This window comes from Microtus oregoni, unplaced genomic scaffold, assembly GCF_018167655.1.
Source record: "Microtus oregoni isolate MIOR12 unplaced genomic scaffold, Mior012 000028F_ref0000031, whole genome shotgun sequence".
Lineage (NCBI taxonomy): Eukaryota > Metazoa > Chordata > Mammalia > Rodentia > Cricetidae > Microtus > Microtus oregoni.
This window is the reverse complement of record NW_024543087.1, coordinates 17,688,715-17,708,789: the sequence shown is the minus strand read 5'-3', so window position 1 is coordinate 17,708,789 and position 20,075 is coordinate 17,688,715. Positions and strand designations below refer to the sequence as shown.

Below are 20,075 nucleotides of genomic sequence, written 5' to 3'. Positions count from 1 at the left end.
ACCTTGGGCCCTCTGGAAGAGCTGCCATCTCTACAGCCCCATCTATCTAGCCCCTTTTTCCCACTTTCTCTCCCAGGGCTTCCTGTTTGCATGGAGCTTTCCCATAGCAATCCACCTGCTACAGAGGTAAGCAGGGCACAACACTGTCTACAACAGAAAAGGAGGAAAGAAAGGTAGTGGGGCCAGGACAAGGGTCTAGAACTGACTCCCCCTCTAATGTGTCTCCTAGTGAAATTTTTATATGAACACAGACGCCACACCCTCTAATGAGTACACTAACTGTACAGTCTCTCTACCCACATTCTCGAGGCACTGATGACAGTATCAGGGATGGAGGGGCTCATTTATTCCCAAGGATGTTTGAACCAGGGCTTTCATCTTGATTCCAAAGAGGGCATCTAAAGAGTTGCCAATGAACTGGGTGTGTGGTACCTTTAATCCCAGCACTTGGGAGACAGAGGCAGATGGAGCTCTGTGAGTTGAAAGCCGGGGTTATATAGTGACCCTGTCTCAAAAAAATAAAAATAGAACAGAGTTGCCAAGGCTAAACCAAGGCTACAGGGATGAGGTCATAAGGAACTTGCAAAGGTGAGGGAGGAAGGGAGGAAGTGCTGGAAGCCACATGCTGTGTCTCTCCGCCTGGAACCCTCCTACCTTCTCACAAACTTTCATTCCCTGCTCTCTTGCACCAATTCTGCCATGTCCTCTTGGCTTTGCCCCCTGCTAAAATCTTCATGAGCCTTGCCTCTTTTATCAGAGTAAGGTTAACTCCCCCACGAGGCTCTTTGCCATCCTACATCTGCCAACCTTGCAGATGTAGGTCTCCTTGCCCACAACATCCCCAACATTCTAACCACACCAAACTGCCTTCACCTCGGAATGGAGCAGTGTAGAGGAGGCCTGCTCAGTGGCTGGTTGGAGATTCCGCTACACACACACACACCTACGCATACGCACTCAGGTAGAAGTCCACCATTTACATGCATGGGGTTTCCTACCAGATCACTCACCACGCTCCCCTTCCATCCACAAAGAGACCAGCAAATCTGCTTTAGGGATCCCTGAAGAGACTGGGTATGGTCGCATGACTGTCCTCCAACACCTAAGGGACAACAAGGAAAGCAAAGGTACATCCCCCTAACTCTGCCTGAGTCTTAGGTTGGCCTCAGGGTATCTGAGCCCCAAAAGGCAACAGAGAACAACCAGAAAGGTACAGACCAGGTCCTTGTGCTGGGCCTGTGACTAACTTGCTGTACTGTTCCAGATAGACCATCTTCTCTCATTCTCCAGCTACAGGACAAATGGGTTTAGCTAAGCTGACCCCAAAAGACTCTCCAGACCCCACAGCTCATGCCAAGGTCTAAGAATGAGGAGACTTTAAGATAAGGAGGGCTGGACACCCTCGTGGAACAATCCCCTAGCATCACCACATGAAGATGAAATGGGGACTTGGGCAGCAAAAACCTGAGTCAGGAGAGATGACAGCCAAAATCCAAAGGAAGGGCGTACCTTCAATAATCCATAATTGATAAGACTCGTGTGTATTTAGCTATTCATTCATTTATTTTACTTTTCAGTGCTGGGAACTGAACTAGGACTTCACACATGCTAGAATAGCAAGAACCATTGACTATATTCCCAGGTTTCTTTTTAAAGCTCTTTGAAATGGGATCTCACTTCATTGCCTAGGCTGGCATTGAATTCTCTCTGTAGCCCAGGCTAGTCCTCCTACCTCTCAAGTACCTTGGGATATATAGGCCTGTGTCGCCAGACCCGGCTTCATAATTGACACTGATGGAGGGGAGAAGGTCCCATTGAGCAGTAGCTGTGAGGAATTTGCATATTTTCATCATCCTGACTGACCAAATAGGTGAGCAAATACAGTGAGTTAAGCCTACCAACTGTTTTGCTCTAAGGGGGCCCAATTCAGATCCTAGACCCCAGACTCTAAAAGCATACAGGAAAGGGACCAAGGTAGGCATGGGGAGCTCCGGCAAGTTCTGCCCATATGTAAAACCCTTAATAGACAATGGTGGCAGCCATACCCACAAGCGACCCTACTCTGAAAAGCACCTGTGGGACTGCACACACATTCTGACACCAGTGTCCAGTGCCCACATGATCACCACACAAAGACAAGTCCTTGGTCCCTGGCCCTCTCCTCTTGAAGTTCTTGCCTACAACTTGGTGTCCAACGGGTATACATTTCCATGGTCAAGCATACAGAGACAGGACCCCTCTAGCGGATGCCAGAACAACAGTGTAAAGACAAAATCCCCTGAGACTTTGACCTTCTACACCAGGAAAGAAAATGATACACACAATTCCACTTCTCTAAACCTCTCTGGTCCTCAGAGGCAGCTTGCCTTGCCTCCCTCTCCCCATACCTGGAACATGCAGGATCTAGGTCTCTGCGTCATAGTCCAACTGCTTGCCAGACTGTCCAGAGCCCATGGTGAAGGGTGGCTCTTCCCAGGACACCTCAGCTCTGACCTAGGGCCCCACACACCCTCACAGTGGAAGAAGGGCCCATAGGAGCAGTTCCAGGCCTCACTGTTCTCTATGGCTTTTTATTCCTATGTGATTCTACTGCTCACTCATATAGGGATTGGAGCCGTGGCGCACGGTGAGGAAAGCCAACGGAGAGCTCTGATACTGAGCAAGGAAGCTCAATGACAGCCAGACCAGTGGCTGCAGACCAACCCAAGGGACTCACTTCTGACAGCTGTGACGGGATGGGGTGAAGGACTGTTGAACCCTACTGCTTGAGTCCTGGAGACATGTACTAAAATGCTGGCACCAGAACCCTGGCTGTGTACCCAGAATACACGGAACATGACGTGTACAGAACATGGCATGTTTAGCCTGGGGAAATGGGACAGGTATGAGAGAACAAGCTTAATGCCCTGCATCCGGAAGAAACCCCTTGATAAGATAAAGAATGAAAGCTAAGAGTGGTCCAAATAGTGAAGGGATATCCTTGGTAGCAAGTAGAAAAACTGCTACCCAGCCAGGCTACAGCAGGAGAGGAGAAACCACAGCCAGGTTGCCACAGGGAGTCATGGTTGAATAGGTCACAGTCCTTACACCTCTCCTGCTCACCCACGTTGAGGCTGCTAGGGGCCATGGTCAACCCTCACAGATTCCCATCAACAGACCCTGAGTGTGCCCCACAGCGAAGGGGGTGAGAAACCCTGTGAGATACTGGCACCAGCACTAGGACCACACCATGGTCCCCTTCCCAGCAGCTACTCAAAGCTCTACACCAGAGAAGCACTGAGAGATGAGCTGAGACCCCCACAATGTTCCTTTTTATTTTCAGGCTCCCTAGCTTCACTCCATGGAAGGCTAAGACCTGGACAGATGGGGTCTGGGGAGAAAATCAGGACTGGGAATGGGCCAAGGAGCTTCTTCTGGGCTTGCTGACATGACAGGAAGTAGGGGGGAAGAATCTGGTTGGGGGAATGAATATGGAGAAGATCGAGGGAGGTGGGTAGAGCAGTAAAGGAGCCAGGCTAAGGGGACAGGGAGTCCTAAAACACAATGAGGACCTGGGAACCAGCCCTGGATATTCCCAGGAGACCCTGCCCCTGTAGGCTCCTTATATATTCTCAAATATGCCATCACTGAGGACGAAAAATCAGGAGGTGGACATCCATGACATTGGTCCCTGTCAACCCTGTATGCAGCAAGTGCGTTCCACCCTGGAGGCTACAAAAGAAGGTGTAGGAGTCATTGCTGGAGAGGACGGTGGCTATGTCCAGGCCTTCAGCAGCAGCCTGGCTGACAAGATCAGACATGACCCAGGCTCCAGCCACCTTTGTAGGCCCATCCTGCCCATCAGTGCCTCCACTCAAAAATAGCACATCAATAGGCCCCAGTGGCTGTGTGCCCAGCTCTGTTCCCACGCGCAGGGCCAGTTCTTGGTTCCGACCACCCTTGCCAGATCCCTGCAGCTGCACCGTGGGCTCACCACCAGCCAAGAGGCAGACTGGGCCTTTAGCCTTTGCCACAGCTTCCAGAGCCTCCTCCAGCTGCAGGTCTGGGAGCTGGAGCTCAGCTGCCAGCTGATGGAGTTTTGCCTCTTCCTCCAAAAGATGCCCAGCTATGGGTGAAGTGAGATGGGCCGCAGCCACCCGGGCTAGCAGCCCATAGAATTGGGCCACGCTTTTTACATCGCCCTGCATGGCTGTGCTCAGCACCATGGCATGGTAGCCCAGCACCTCAGCATGCCTCTGAGCCTCAGCCAGTGCCAGAGAATTAGAGCCAATGATCACATTGAGGACATGACCACAAGCATGTGGCCCGCGGGGGTCAGAGTCAGCTCGAGAGAGCACAGTCTTCACAGAACGTGGCAGAGCAGCACGAAGACCATAGCGATTAAGAATCTGTAGGCAGTCTTGCACATTGTGGTCACTGGCTACAGTAGGGCCGCTGGCGATCACCTCCAAAGGGTCCCCAATCACATCTGACAAGATGAGGCTTACCACCTAAACAAAGGACACAAAATAAGGCTCAATCTTGACTCCTCTCTGTCCCAGGGCCCTTACGAACAAACTGGTCCTGGGTGCACACCACCTGGCATGCTTCCTTACCCTCTCACCACCTTTGGCCTCCTCCCAGGACTTTCCCGTTGAGGTCCCTGCCAACTTGTACGTTGGACTTAGCTTCCATTTCCCTGTCACCTGTGGGAACCCAGGACTGGCAGAAAAAGTGATGACTGCACCTGAGCAGGATAGGCAGCCTGAGCCAGCCCTCCACCCTTCAGCTGGGACAGGGCCTTCCGGATGGTGTTCAGCTCCTGGATTGTGGCTCCACGGGCTGCCAGCAGCTTGGTGAGCATCTGTTTCTCCTCCAGAGTGACAGGCGGGATGGGAGCAGGCAGCAGGGCGGAACCCCCACCTGTAGAAGCAGTGAGAGTGTTGGGGAGAAGAGAACCAGATAGAACGCAGGAAGTGGACTAAGACAATGTAGTTACAGTGCCCCCCTGTGGACATGGAGTGAAGTTGTTCCCCTAGCTGGGGTACTCCAGATCCCAGAAGATGCTAGGAGGGCTGGCTGCTAATGTATATAGCTCAGTAGGAGTGTTTGCCTAGCCCTAAACTCGATCCCCAGCACCAAAAAAAAAAAAAAAAAAAAAAAAAAATTATACACTTTTTTTAAAGCATGGAATAAGTAAGAGCAAGAAAAAAAAACAGCAAACAACCAAATAGAGTTCTGTGGGGGCTGGAAACTCAGTTTGTGAAGTCCAGGTGACACCGTTGCATACAGCAACATTTTCCAAAGGTTCTGACATGTGTTAGCGTGTTAGTGTGCCCTCACCATCAAAGTTCAGGATAAATGACTGCCCTGACACCACCCACAAGGTACCCTCTAGGCACCTCACTGTTTCCCTTGGTTCCAACTTTGCCCTGTGACCATGGAGGCTCAGATGAACTTCTCAGGAATCTGGTATTTGGGGCACCCCCTGTCAGCTGGGACCCACACCTGAGATGAGCACAAGCAGCAGGTCATCGGCCGTGAGCCCCTCTGCCAGCTGCTGGATGGCCAGGGCAGCCCGCAGTGCATCACGGTCCGGTAGGTTGTTCTCTGCACCCTCAAACACCTGGATGCGGCTGTGTGGCTTCAGCAGCATCTCTCTGAGGAGAGAGCAGACAGGGAAGTCTTGGTGTGGGCTCCTCTCCTCCTACCTAACTTCTTGGCTGTAAAGGGAGAGTGACATGAGAGAGATAGCCCACAACGCCCATCTTGAAACCAGGCCAGACCCAGGAGATAGGGAGGCTAAAGAGAAACAGAGAGGTTTGCCTTCAAGGGGCAGTAAAGAGGAACCTTCCACCCCCCATAAAGTCTTACTGCTTTCCAGCATGCTCCATAGCAGCTCGGATCCCCTTGGGAACGCTGATCACACCCTGCACAAGATGCTGGCCCAGTAGCTCCTCGGCTGCAGCTGCCATGCCAAGTACAGCCTTGCCGAAGCCCACTAGGTAGAGGTTTTCCCGTAGCTGAAAACTCCGGTCCCGCACCTTCAGCTGTCTGCCATTAGGATCCAAGGACAGCGCCCTTTGCAGCATGGGGCCTGGCTGCACAGCACCCACCGCACTCTCAAATAGCTGCCGTGCCTGTTCTGCCAAGGCCATACCACTGGACATTCGGGCCACCGGAGGACCCCAGAGGAAAGGACGTGACGGAGCTTGGAGGAGACAGGGCAGGACCTGGAGGGCTGCAGCCATGCCCCCGCTTCTCTCAGCCCAGCCTTGTATCCATAGCTGCCTGGAGAGGGAGGAGAATGAGTGAGGCCACAGACAGAACCCCACCATCATGACCACCCTACTGAGACCTCAGGACTGGTGGACTCCATAGCCATGGCTGCAAGAGTGAGCCATCTGAAATGAAAGCTAAGAATCCATGAAGCCTGCAGGCACCCTGACACTACTCCAGTCCTGCAAGCCCAGCCCTGATGCCCAGCCACGTCCTCTTCCTCTGTAGGCCACACACCAGTCTTCTAGACACTCTGTCCCAAGTCCAAAGTTCCTATTCCGTGGACCCTCCTCCTGAATCACCTCCTCTGGCTGGGAGTTAATCATTCACAAGGGCAGCTATTCCTCCCAGTGGTCCCCTGCACCACCCACCCTTTTCCCACACCTCTGCTTCTACGTTCTCACACCAAGACTGTGCCCCTTTCTGGCATTTCTGCCTTATCTTTTTACCATTTCTACTGCAAGAAAAGAAAGAGAGAGAAAGAGAGAGAGAGAGAGAGAGAGAGAGAGAGAAGAAAAGAGAGAAAGGTTGTTGGTTGTCTCACCAACTGACCCCAAGCCCACTGACCTCTAGCCTGCTCTATTGCATTAGCTCAGAAGACTAGTCTGGGACTGCTGGTTCTGTGTGGAAAGGCTACTGGCTATCGGTGCACACAACCTGAGGATTCTCAGCACTCAAGACCAGTTCATCAAAAGGTCCGGGCACAAATCAGGAGTAGCTACAAAACTGGACTCAAGGTGAGCCCTTTGGCAAGCCCCAGGTCATATGCAGGTGGACATGTGCTATGAGGCTCAATCTACAGCACAAGGAAAGGTGCCCTTCTACCCACACAGCTGGACAGGGTCAGCTTGCCAGGAACACCCCTTTCTGGCTCCATAACAGCAAAACAAGCTCTGAGTTACACCACTCACAGCAGAAACAGCCCAGTGCTGGAGTAGGCAAAGGCCAGGCTCCTAACTGTGCCCAAACAATCATTTTCCCACTGGACAGAGTGAAAAACAGAGAAGGTCTTGGGGTAAAGGTCAGGCAGCTATACAGGGACAATGAAACCAAAGCACGCATCTGTTTAAAAAAAAAAGTATCTAAATTTGGGGGTTGAGGAGTACTGGAGACTGAATCCGGGTTTTACATGTAACAAGTATGCACTCTACCACTGAGATAGATTAAAGCCCCTAAAAAAGATACTTACTAGAATAAATGTCTACCATTATGCTGGAAGACAGCTGTATCAGTAAGCGTGGATAGAAGAGGAAGGAGTCTAGGAATTGGGGTGCTAGTTTTTCTCAAGTGTGTAGTATATCTTTTCTCAAACTGAGCTCATTTGCAAGGTGGGATGAAATTAAGCCTGATTCTTTCAGGGAACTTGCAAAGTACAGTTCTGTGGGAGAGACACCCCTGCCGGGCATCAGTCGTGGACTCCTCCATAACAGTGGAGGGCTGATACTCTGCCTGACACCTCAGGCTTTCTGATGCTCTGTCCAGTGCAACAGAGAACACTGCAGGTAACAATTTATCACCCTCCTAAATAATGTGCAGCTTCCAGACCTGTGCCAGTTAGCCAGGTAGCACACAGCCAACTTTCAAAAAAAAGAAAAGAAAGAAAAATACTATGTTGTGAAAGGAATATACAGGGCACCCACCATGGGATGTCCGGTTTTCAAGAGATTCCCAAGGGTTTGGAGCTAAACACATCTTAGCTAAACACGCAATGCTCAGCTCTAGGTAAACTTAGTCTATCTCACAGAGGAGCAAAAGCCTAGAGGATCCCTATTTGACTCCAGGACAAAGGAATGCTCAAGATCAAAGTTGCCAGATAAAACGCTGGGCATTTGGTGAAATTTTTTTTAGTATAAATATGACCGGTACATTTGGGATTATTTGTAACTAAAAATTACGTTGTGGTGAGTTGAAATCTAACTGGCCTTTTCAGTTGCCAAATCCCCAACTCTTTTTAAGACACTACACCTTTCCAGCTCCGAAGCGCTCCAATCGCTAAATGAGGAAATGGTAAGATCAGCCTTGACTCCTCCCGGAACAAACTGAAGTTAACATCACTTCCGGATTTGGCCAACCGCCAGGTTACCGGAAGTGGCGTCACCAGAGGTTGGTGGCCCGTGATCTTCGCGAGAGAAATGATTACCGCACAATGTTAGGTGTCGAAAATATTAAGGGGCTGCTGTCGCCTGGATTCGCCTCCGTCCGGGTCAGGAACGACTTCCAAAAGGTCCATGTTTATCCTTGAGAGGCAAAGTTGCCTTTCTGCCGCGTCCAGCGCTGGAGACCGGAAGTACTTTGGGTGGGTGGGTATTCATCCGGAAATGGCAGATCTGGGGCCACCCTAGAGACCAGGATCGTGACTTAGAGCTTTCATGGCTTCTGACAGCCAGAAAACCTGAAAAGGGGCGTATGGAGTCCTCCGATTTCTGTATTCCTGCAGCGGATTCTCGGTGATTTGCAATTATCCTTCCCTCTTCGTCCTGTTAGATATAATCAGTCATTAAATACACTCCGAATTCCTGTTAGGTGCCAGACACTGGGCTGAAAGGTCAGAGAGCTACAGCCCACCGCTCTCGAGAGATTTAAGGTCATCCTTGTTCCTCCGCGTAGTTATAATTCCGTGACAATTCATTGATGTTTATCACTCTTCTCCATGAGCTACCTGATACAGCTGATTCAGCAAATGATTTTTGTTCCATGATCTTTGAACACAAAAGTGCAAACTGCCTGTAAACAAAAATGAGCCTGAGCCTTCTTCCTACCTGCTCTCGATCGCACCTTGTGTCCACTATGACCCAACCATGCCGCCTTCCCACATTCGACTGGACTCCAAAAAAAAAAAAAAAAGTACACTTTTTTTTTAACTGATGGAAAATATTTCTTCAAACATGTTTCCTTAAAACGTTTTGGATTTGTTGTTGTTATTGTTGTTGTTTGGGGTTTTTGTTTGTATTGCCATGTCCCCCATCACACAGGGACACACTGCATAGCCTAAGCTGATTTCCTTCAAGTTTATGATTCTTTTGCCTCAACCTCCTGAGTACAAAAATTGCAGGCATGTACTACTGTGTAATTGAGAAGCTTTGTCACCCACCCACCTACCGTTCTAAATTTCCTTGCTTCCTGATGCTTCCTCCACTCAGCAACATCTCTCTTCCTTTTTTGTGAAAACCCTTCCATTTTGTAACTCCATATCTATTTTGCTATTCCATGTCAGTCTGGCAACCCAGTGGGATCCTGTCTCAAAAATATCTTTAAAAAGAAAGAGGAAGAAAGAGAGGAGGTGGGGTAGGCTGGGGAAGATGGTTCAGTAGTGAAGAGCACTGGCTGCTCTTCCAGACGACCTGGGTTCAATTCCTAGCACCCAAATGGCAGTTCACACCTTCCTATAACTCCAGTTCCAAGGGATATGGCACCCTCTTATACACATGCAAGCAAAAAGCACCAATACACATAAAAATAAACCTTCAAAAGAAAGAAGGGGAGAAAAAGGAAATTCCAGTTTCTGTTTGTACTCAGGACAACAGAGATACAAGAAGGAATTAAATCCACTCAATACCATTCAGGAGCTTACAGTCCAGTGTGCTTAATCTTCTTACTGTTAAATGCATCCTGTGAATAGTTTGGGAATGGCAATGGAGTATTAAAAACCAGGTAAAGGGCCGGGCGGTGGTGGCGCACGCCTTTAATCCCAGCACTTGGGAGGCAGAGGCAGGCGGATCTCTATGAGTTCGAAACCAGCCTGGTCTACAATAGCTAGTTCCAGGACAGGCTCCAAACTCCAAAACCACAGAGAAACCCTGTCTCGAAAAAACCAAAAAAAAAAAAAAAAAAAAAAAAAAAAAAAAAAAAAACAGGTAAAGGAAAATGAGTACAGGGAGCTGGAAAGATGGTTCCATAGTTAAGGGCACTTGTTGCTCTGGTAAAGGTCTCGGGCTCTGTTCCTAGCACCCAAGGGGTTTACAACTATCCAGAACTCCAGCTCCAGGAAAGTTGATGCCATCTTCTGACCTCAGCCACCAGGCATTCATGTGGTACACATACATGAGGCAAAACATTTATACATATAAAGAAATCTTTTTCTAAGAAAATGAACACAGGGCTAGTAGTATAGCTCAACTGATGGAGAGCCTGTTTAGCATGCACAAGGCCCTGGGTCTGATCCCCAGCATCACATAAAACAGTGTTTAGGGAGCATGCCTAAATCTCAACATTTAGAAATCAGGCTCTCAAAGTCATCCTTATCTATGTAGTTTAAGATCAGTTTAGGACACATGAGACCTTGTCGCAAAAAAAAAAAAAAAAAAAGGAAAGAAAGAGAGAGAGAAAAAAAATGGGGAGTTGAAGAGATAGCTCAGCTGTTTAGAGTGCTTGATAGTCTTTCAAAGGATAGGGGTTCGATTCCTAGCACCCACATGGCAGCCCACAGCAATCTGTAACTCAGGTTCCAAGAGATCCAATTCCCTCCTCTGGTCTCTGAGGGTACCAGGTACACACACATTACACTTACCTATATGCAGGCAACACACACGCATAAAATTAGAAAGTAATAAAGCAATAAATGAATAGTACCTGAGGAGTAACACCCGAGGTTTTCTGTTGTCCTCACATGCATGCACACAACTAAACATACTCATTACACACACACATACAAAATAAGCTATCCGCAGGTTCAATGTCTGGTCATGGCTTTGTTTCTGTTTCCAAAATGACAGTTTACCACTGTATCCTCCAGAGGAGATGAAATAAAACTTCATATGGTAGAGAGTTGAAGGGTCTCATAGAAGAGGCCTTGACCTCATTTACAAAGGACATACCCTCAGAATCTAACCACCTCCCAGAGTCCCCACTTTGTGTTGTTGTTGTTGTTTGGTTTTATTTCGGGTTTTGGTGTTTTGAGACCCGGTCCCACTGTGTAGTTCTGGTTGTTCTAGAACTCACTATGTAGAACAGACTCATAGAGATCTGAGTGCTGGCATTAAAGGTTTGCATCACCACACACCTGAATAAGGCCCTACTTCTTACCATATTTCATTGAAGAAAGTTAGGGGGATACAAGTACCCCAACAATAGCAGAGGTCAGTGGACCTGTGTACACCTAATGGAAGGTTCTGCAGACTCATTCACTGACTGGAATTCTGTGGTCCTGAGGAGCTAGAATGCTGCACATCTCGAGCTGAAATTATCTGGAGCAAAGTTTAGTTCCCTTGAGTTGTGCTGTTTCTTGGGCCTGGTGTTTCTTAATATTTATCTTAGGCTATTTGTATGTGGTGTGTGTGCCTCTGTGGGGGCATATACACATGAGTATAGGTATCCAAGAAGCTAGAGTCCACTGAAACTGAAGTTACAGTCAGTGGTGACTCCTCACATGGGAGATTGGAACTGAGCAAGGGTCCTCTAAAAGAACCAGCACACACCCTTAATCACTGAGCCATCTCTCCGGCCCTTAGTTTAGTGGTTTTTGTTTTGTTTGAGACTGGGCTTCACACTATACCACATGTGTGGAACTCTGCATAGTCCAGGTTGACTTGGAATTCATAAATCTTTCTGCCTCAGTGTGTCTTTTGTGAGCTACCATCCCAAGCTTTTTGGTTCCTTAAAAGATATATATCCCCTGCCTCTTTACCTGACCTAGCATCACTTTGACTACCACGTGAAGCTCTGGAGTGCAGTGACTTACTAACTTACTAGCGGGCCCCCAGCTTCTGCCAACCCAAGAGCTAAGAATGTTAGCAGGGCTTTCCTGTTTTGGTAAATGCAATGAATTATACTTTTTTCTGTGATTATAAAATTATCATATAACTGCTTCCATGGTGGGCAGTGCCAAGCAGAACAACTTGAATCTGTATTCCCTGGTCATGGTCACACATATTTAGCTCAAACCAAACTCTTGGGCCCTGTGGAGCAAGCACTGTGTTTTGCAGTGATGACTCATAAGAGAGATCCATCTTAAAATTCACAGCAAAAGTACAGTGAGGCAGTGATGGCAACAGGCCTTTAATCCCAGCACTGGAGAGGTAGAGGCAGGAGGATCTCTGTGAGTTCAAGGACATCCTGGTCTACGGAGCAAGTTCCAAAACAGCCAGGATTACACAAAGAAATCCTGTCTCAAAAACTAAAAGGAAAATACACCGGTTTTTACAATTTTATTTATAAAATTAGATCATGTGTTTATAATGTATATGTGTGGATACAGAGGCATATGTGGAGGCCCGAGAACAGTTTTGTGGAGTCACTTGTCTCCAGCCACATTCACATGGGCTCCAGGAATCTAACTCAAGTTACCAGGGCTGTGCAGGAAGCATTTTAACCAACGGAGCAGACTCACCAGCCCAAAACTGATTCCGTTTGTGAAATATTTGAGAAGACTCAGACTTTCATCAGCTCCATATCCAGAGCAGCCGTCCCTCCTAAAGTCGCTTTAGATGTGTGTCCTTCACTTGTCCTTGATATCCTGGAACTTGGGCCCATAGTTTCTTGTCTGCTTAGCCCCTCTTCCTTACTGTCTAGCCCCTAACACCTCACAGGGTCTGCACCAGCCAGTCTGCTAACTGCCATGGAGCTGCTTGGTGGGACTTCCAAGGTCAGCCCTGTGTGAGGTTCTGCTGTGCCCAAGAAAGCCAGGAACTCTAGAAACAGAGTGATAGAACAAGGAAAGGGTTTGTCGTTGTTTTGTGGATCTTTTTTAAGGTGCGGTGGGGAGCAGGGAGCATTCCATCTGTGTACAGCTGCCCATGGAGGCCAGAAGAGGGCATCAGATCCCCTGAAGCTAGAGTTACAGGTAGTTGTAAAGGACCCAAAGTACAGGTTGGGACTAGAACTTAAAAGCGCTCTTAACCACTGAGCCATCTCTCCAGACCCTTTGTGTTTTTATGCAGTGCTGGGGGGCAAACCCAGGGCTTCATGCATACAACTGAGCTACACCCCCCAACAGCAATATTTCTTTCTTTTTTCTTCTCTTTTCTTTTCGTTTTGGTTACTGTTGTGGTTGCTGTTTTTCGCCACCACCACCTGGCTAATATTTCTTTTCTTTTAGACAGGGCTTTATAGTCTTGGCTGGTTGGGAACTGGTTGTGCAGGTCTTGAATTCACAGAGATCTGCCTGTCTCTGCTTCTGGAATACTAGTATCAAAGGCATGAAATGGTCATGTTTTCTTAAATTCCCAGGGGTTCACTATGCTCACTGATCTCTGACCAGCAAAAAACACAATCAACATCACATAACCATCCCATAATGGTGTGATGTATCAAGATTAATGAATTCTACTTGTGCACACCTATTTGATACTGAAAGCATTTTCACAAAAGATTCCACAAAGCTAAGCCTGGATGTACATAACCTGTAACCCTAGGAAACAGACACAGGAGAATTACACAGAGTTGAGGCTAGCTAGTTCTACCTAGCAAGTCCAGGCCAGTCAGAACTAATACTCAGATTTTATCTCAAACAAAATAATAAATGCATTTTTAATTTAAAAAAAGGAAAGAAAGGAAGAAAGACAGAAAAGATCTAAATGTCTTAGTCACAGCAACAGCCCAGGTGTTAGACTCCTATTTCCCAACATGTTAAGTTGTTCCAAATTAAAACTTTTCTTGGGCTGGGAATTTTTGTTTTGTAGTAAAGCACTTACTTAGCATATGTGATGCCCGGGGGTTCATTCCCCAGCACCACGTAAAACTGGGCATGGTGGTACATGTCTATAATCCTAGCACTCAGGAAGTAGAGGCAGGATTAGAAGATCATGGTCATCCTCACTACACCGCAGGTTAGAAGTCACATGAAATTCTTTTTTTATATAAAAAAAGGAAAAAAACCATGATTGATTTTAAAAAAAAAAAAGCTTGTTTGAAGATTTGTGCACCTGATTTTATTCACAACTAGTCTCTGGTTGGTATTTTCTCTTTTTTTAAAGATTTTTTTTTTAATTTATTATGTATACAGTGTTCTGTCTGCATGTATGCCTGCACACCAGAAGAGGGCACCAGATCTCATTACAGATGGTTGTGAGCCACCATGTAGTTGCTGGGAATTGAACTCAGGACCTCTGGAAGAGCAGCAGTGCTCTTAACCTCTGAGACATCTCTTCAGCCCTAGGTTGGTATTTTCCTGATACGTACTTTTTAATTATAAACCTTCCTGTAACTGTGAATGGGACAGCTACAGGGGAAGGATCAATACATTTTAATGAACTATACAGTTCATTAAAACGTGGAGCTGTGTGCAAGAGAGAAGAAAGCCGCCCCAGTGAATTGAAGGACACACAAAACTCTTTCAATTTGGGGTGGGACCTCAAGCTTGGGGCCAGTCCTCCTCCACCATCACCCTTGGCTCTGGCCTGCTAGCTACTCCTTGAGCCCTTGTCTAGTGGAAGGATGCAAGGGTGACGTTGCTCTGTGGAAAGAAATCCAAGAAATCCGTTGGCAGTGCTGGAAGATGGCAAGGTGGAATGCAAGGTGCAAACTGCACAGAAGCAGCTCAACTGTAGAACTGATGGGGGATTGCCAGAGTGCAGTTGTTCCTTAAGAGGTAAGAATTAGACCACAGAACCACCAGGACTTCTCTCTCTCTCTCTCTCTCTCTCTCTCTCTCTCTCTTTCTCTCTCTCTTTCTCTCCCTCTCTCTATCTCTCCTGGTTTTTCAAGAGAGGGTTTCTCTGTGTAGCGCTGGCTGTCCTGGAACTCTCTGTAGACCAGGCTGGCCTTGAATTCAGAGATCTACCTGCTTCAGTACCTCCCAAGTGTTAGGATTAAAGGCGTGTGCCACCACTGCCTAGCTATAGCTGTCTCTTAATAGCTGGCATAATGCCTATGGGCACGGTGGTACATGCTGTTGATGGCAACACTCCAGAGGCAGAGGTAGGTGGATCTCTGAGTTTGAGCCGAGCCTGTTGTCTACATAGTGAGTTCCAAGCCAGCCAGGGCTACATAGATAGACCTTGTCTCAAGAAACCAGGGGGGAAAGGGCCAGGGAAGCTGGCTCAGCAGGTAAGAACACTGGTTGCTCTTCCAGAGGACTCAGGTTCAATTCACAGTCTCAGAACAATGGATCACAACCATCTGTAACTACAGTTACAGAATATCCAACACCTGTTGTGGAATACTATTTTAATTAAGCAAAGAATATTACTTTAACTAGACAAATGTAACTTGGTGTTTCCTTTGTTTAAGCTGTATTTAATGATGTAAAGGTGTGTTACATTTGTTTATGCTGCATTTGTTTAATTATGAAATTATGCTGTTTTACTTTGCCTGTCTAAGGCACCTGATTGGTCTACAAAAAGCTAAACAGCAAATAGCTAAATAGTAAAGGGATAGGCAGGGCTGAAGAGCAGAGAGAACAAGTAGGAGGATGAAGAATCTAGGCTGGGAGAAGAAGAGAGAAGAGAGAAAGAGAGAGATACACCCAGGGCCAGAAGCCAGTCAGACACAAGAAGCAGGAAAAAGGACAGGAAGGAAGTAAGGAAGCCCCAAGGCAAAACATAAAGAGAAACAGATTTAAGTAAGAGCTAAGATAAGGCTGAGCATTTATAACTAATAATAAATCTCTGTGTCATTTGTGAAAGACCCTCGACGAGGACCTCTTTTCGGGAGGAGACCTCCCCAACGCCAAGGAACAGGCCGAGACCGCACGGATGCAAATCGCAAGAGGTTTATTGAGTAGACACAGGTACCTGTGGGCAGCAAGATCTCTCGGAAGATTTGCGCACCTGCCAACTGGAGGGCGGGCTTTTTATAGGGAAGAGCAAAAAGCAAGTTTACAGAAGCAAAAGCGTGGTTATCTGTCGACCGGAATGAGGCGGGGGCATGAATGGTTTCCTCTCTCAGCATGGGTGTCAGCAAGAAGCAAGTTTACAGAAGCAAAAACGTGATTATCGGAATGCGGCGGGGGGGGGGGGGGGGGGGGGGGGGGGGGGGGGGGCATGAATGGTTTCCTCTCTCAGCATGGATGCCTGGCAACAATCATCCTGTTCCTATCTTATAGCTAACCTGCTTTGTTGACATCTTGCCTTGCAGTCTTCCTATCTCTATCTCATAGATATCCTGCTCTCTCTCAAGCACATGGGATGTTCTTACGGGAGCAGGCTGGCTGCTGATCCGGAGAATTTTTTTTTTTTTTTTTTTTTTTTTTTGGTTTTTCGAGACAGGGTTTCTCTGTGGCTTTGGAGCCTGTCCTGGAACTAGCTCTGTAGACCAGGCTGGTCTCGAACTCACAGAGATCCGCCTACCTCTGCCTCCCGAGTGCTGGGATTAAAGGCGTGCGCCACCATTGCCCGGCTTCGGAGAATTTTTTTAAAAGCAAACAGGACGTTCCCCCGGGAGCATGCTAGCTACGGGTTTTGAGGAGGGGGTCTGTAGGGTCTTTCAATTTGTGATTTGGGAGCTAGTTGGTGACCTAAAATAAAGCCTACTATAAACATCCTCTTCTGGCCTCAATGTGTATCCATGTGGTGCATATACATACATGTAGCCAAAACACCCATAATAATAAAATAAAATATTTTAAAGTAACAATAATGTCCACCAATAATGGATTCCATAATTCCCATGGATACCAAAACCCATGGACATTAAAGTCCCGTAAAATAATAATTTTGTTTTTGAGACAAGGTCTAAGTGTGTAACCCTGGATGTCCTGGAACTCAGAGATCCACCTGTCTCTGCCTCCCCAGTGCTAAACACATGGTGTAATGATTCAGCCACACAATATGGCTGACACTTCCAGGTTCCAGGGCCATGCTGTGTGGATAATCCCTCAGGCAGAAGTGCCTAATGGCCCCGGGAATCTTAAAGGACCCCACATGACCCATGTGCAGCATGGTTGCATCATCTATGTATGAAGCAGTTGCATGAGCCCTTGTGCACGTGCACAAGCTCTGTCATCTGCATATGACGTAACCACACCATCCTCCTGTGTGCATGCGCCAGGCAGACCTTAAAAGCTGGAGGCGCCATCTTCAGCTCTCTCTGTAACTCTCTGTCTGCACACCGACCTTCATTAGGCCTGAACACCCCCCCCCCATAAACTCCTAGGCGGGTTTGTTGCGTGTTCCACATTTCCTTCTCACTCATGCCAGGTAATTTCACATGGGACACCACACTCAGTCCTAAAATAGTTTTTATATATAAGCCACATGCCTCCTTCTGTATACTTGAGATTGCCTCTTTTGTATGGGGGGGGGGGTCAAGACAGGACTTCTCTGTGTAGCTTTAGAGCCTGTTCTGAAACACAGAGATCTGCATGCCTCTCAAGTGCTGGGATTAAGGGCTTGCACTACCACCATGTGGTATATAATTCTTAATACACTATGCATGATGTGTAATCGCTACATTGAACTGTTTAGGAGGCACCCACATGACAAGAAAGTCCTTCCATACCAGTTCAGATCTGTCTACCACAGGCTGAACTACATTATCCATCTGAAATCCATGGGATACAATGCAGGTTAGTTTATCAGAAAGTTTTCCGACACTTTGGAGACAATTCTGTGTATTTTGTGATAGAGCTTCAGGTCAGTCAATATCTTTGCCTCAGAACAAGACAGCATTGTCTGCCGACAATAGACTTTGTTAAATATGAATGGTTATTTGCCCTTTGCCTTGGAATCAAGGCCAAAGTTTGAGTAGCAGAGCAGAGCACCGTCTGAATCCAGTCTTAGGTGTTTGCTGTCTTCATGACCTTGAGAAACGGCTCAGGCTCAGAAACCCAGTCTTCCTCTTTAAAATAAGCCTAAAAGAAACCGGGAAAGCTAGCTTAGCATAGTCAGGCCCTGGGTTCAAACCACAACAATAAATAAACAAACCAGGCATTGGAGGCAAAGGCAGGCAGAGTTTGAGACCAGCTGGTCTACAGAGCAAGTTCCAGGACATCCAAAGCTACATAAAGAAACCCTGCCTCGAAAAACCAAAAAAGAAAGAAGTTTTTGTTTTACATTTACTTATTCACTTCGTGTGTGTACCTTCCACACACACCTCAAGCATGGAAGGCAAAGGGCAGTTTGAGGAAATCTGATCTCTCCTCCACCATCCGGGCTCCATGAGTGACCCTATGACATGTCCACCTTGGTAGCAAGCATTCTCACCCCTCAGTCAACTCATTGATCTCACATACATGGTTAAATAAATAAAACCATCAATGGGGTTGCCATAGAAGAAATTACAGTTTCATAATTTCAGAGTGATAGAAAATGTTATCTTCATTTATTTATAGCATAGACCATTTATTTCCTCAGGGGCTCCCTGAGGCAATGAAATGAAGCATTCACTTAGCAAACCAAGCAACTCATGAGGTATGCACCGATTATTGCGAGCTGTGCACGATCTGTGAGACTACTATACACAATCGCCAACAAAACCCCTATACAAAGTCACCACCCACTTCAATTGTGTTCTGCTCCCCACCTTTGTTCTAGAGTAATTGCTCTTTCCCACACACCCTCTTTTCAAAGGCACAGAGAAGTCACCTGACTCCAGTTATTTAGAGACTCAAAGAAGCCCTGCTGGGCACTTGCACTCAGAAATGTTCTCCATTAGAATTTGTAAGGAAAACCCTGGAAAGGTGGAAGCGCAGGCTTGTGATCCCAGCCTCTGGAGGCTGAGCTTGGACAGCTGCCATTGGCCTAGCCCTTTTTCTGGTTTTGGTTTGTTTTTGTTTTAAGTAGTCTCACTAGATAGCATAGATTGATTGACCTCAGCTCAAAATATTCCTGTCTCAATCTCCCAAGTGCTAGGATTCATATACTACCATACTCAGCTCTGATATTTTTGTTTCATCTTAATAAAACAAAAAACAAAATCTCACTATATAGCCCTGGCTGACCACAAGTTCACTAATGTAGACCAGTTTAAAGGTGTGAGCTACCATTCCTGGCCTGGAGCTCTTTTTTTTTTTTTTTTTTCCCCTTCCAAGACGGGGGTTCTCTATGAAGCTTTGGAGCCTGTCTTGGAGCTCTGTAAATCAGGCTGGTCTGGAACTCACAGAGGCCTGCCTCTGTCTCCTGAGTGCTGGGATTAAGGCGTGCGCCACCACTGCCTGGTTTCCTAGAGCTCTTTTTAAATCCATGCAGTTCATTCCAAACTCCAGCTTCCCCTCTGCCCATTGCACGCTGGAGCTAGCCAGCCATTTTGGGCTTTTCAAGTCTGTCCTCTCAGGCAGCAGTGTGGCTGGAGCAAAAGCCAGACAAGCCCACCATAGCAGAGCAGGGAGCCAAACAGGAAGTGAAACTACAAAGTGTTTCATGACACTCTTAAGATACTTCAAAAAAATTTTTTTTCTTTGCGTTTTAAAAATAGTGCAGGACGCCAAGTCTTGCGAGGATGCACGCTTTGGTCCTGGGCGCAGGACACAACTCTGAAAGCCACCCTTCTAGGATTTTTTCTGACTGAGAACATTCGGTAGATTACGGCTGTGCCTGTGGTCATTTCTGAATGTTAATATAGACTCTTCTCGCCAAAATGCCATCTCCTCGGTGGGTTTGCTTCCCAGCCGCTGATAGGAAAGAACAGCCTCGTCCAGGAACAAGGAGGAGTCAGTTCATCCTAAATGCCTGGTTCTACCTGGAAGAGTTCTCATAAAGGTTTAGTCACAGAACAGTAGCCCCAAAATAAAAAAAATCGCCACGTTGGCTAGTTTTATTTGTGGGAATATCAAGTAGATGGGCCCCACAGCAAAACTGCAAAGTGGGGAAATTCCACACTTTAGATGTGCTGCCACAGCCATCTTAGCTGTAGGCTTGACGGAGCTAACCGTTGTGGTGCTCTTGGGAAGTTTATCAGTTAGGAGGATGTTCAAAGTTAAAGTGGGGCTGGAGAGCTGGCTCTGC

The 20,075-nt window shown here is 47.2% G+C and overlaps 1 protein-coding gene across 2 annotated transcripts; it reads right to left on the bottom strand.

Annotated features, from left to right (window-relative positions):
* Nucleotides 1-3,289: 3,289 nt before the first annotated feature.
* Glyctk (glycerate kinase) lies at nucleotides 3,290-8,501 on the bottom strand. 2 transcript variants are annotated; one of them, XM_041676715.1, is made up of 5 exons: nucleotides 8,224-8,501; nucleotides 5,854-6,270; nucleotides 5,488-5,639; nucleotides 4,727-4,902; nucleotides 3,290-4,490 (listed from the first exon to the last, which is right to left on the bottom strand). In XM_041676715.1, exons 2-5 carry the CDS (start codon nucleotides 6,228-6,230, stop codon nucleotides 3,624-3,626), a joined length of 1,572 nt encoding a protein of 523 aa, XP_041532649.1. In that variant the 5' UTR covers nucleotides 6,231-6,270; nucleotides 8,224-8,501; the 3' UTR covers nucleotides 3,290-3,623. The 2 variants fall into 2 exon arrangements, with proteins under 2 accessions (XP_041532649.1, XP_041532648.1); XM_041676714.1 differs by lacking the exon at nucleotides 8,224-8,501 and having other exon boundaries at nucleotides 5,854-6,496.
* Nucleotides 8,502-20,075: the final 11,574 nt, after the last annotated feature.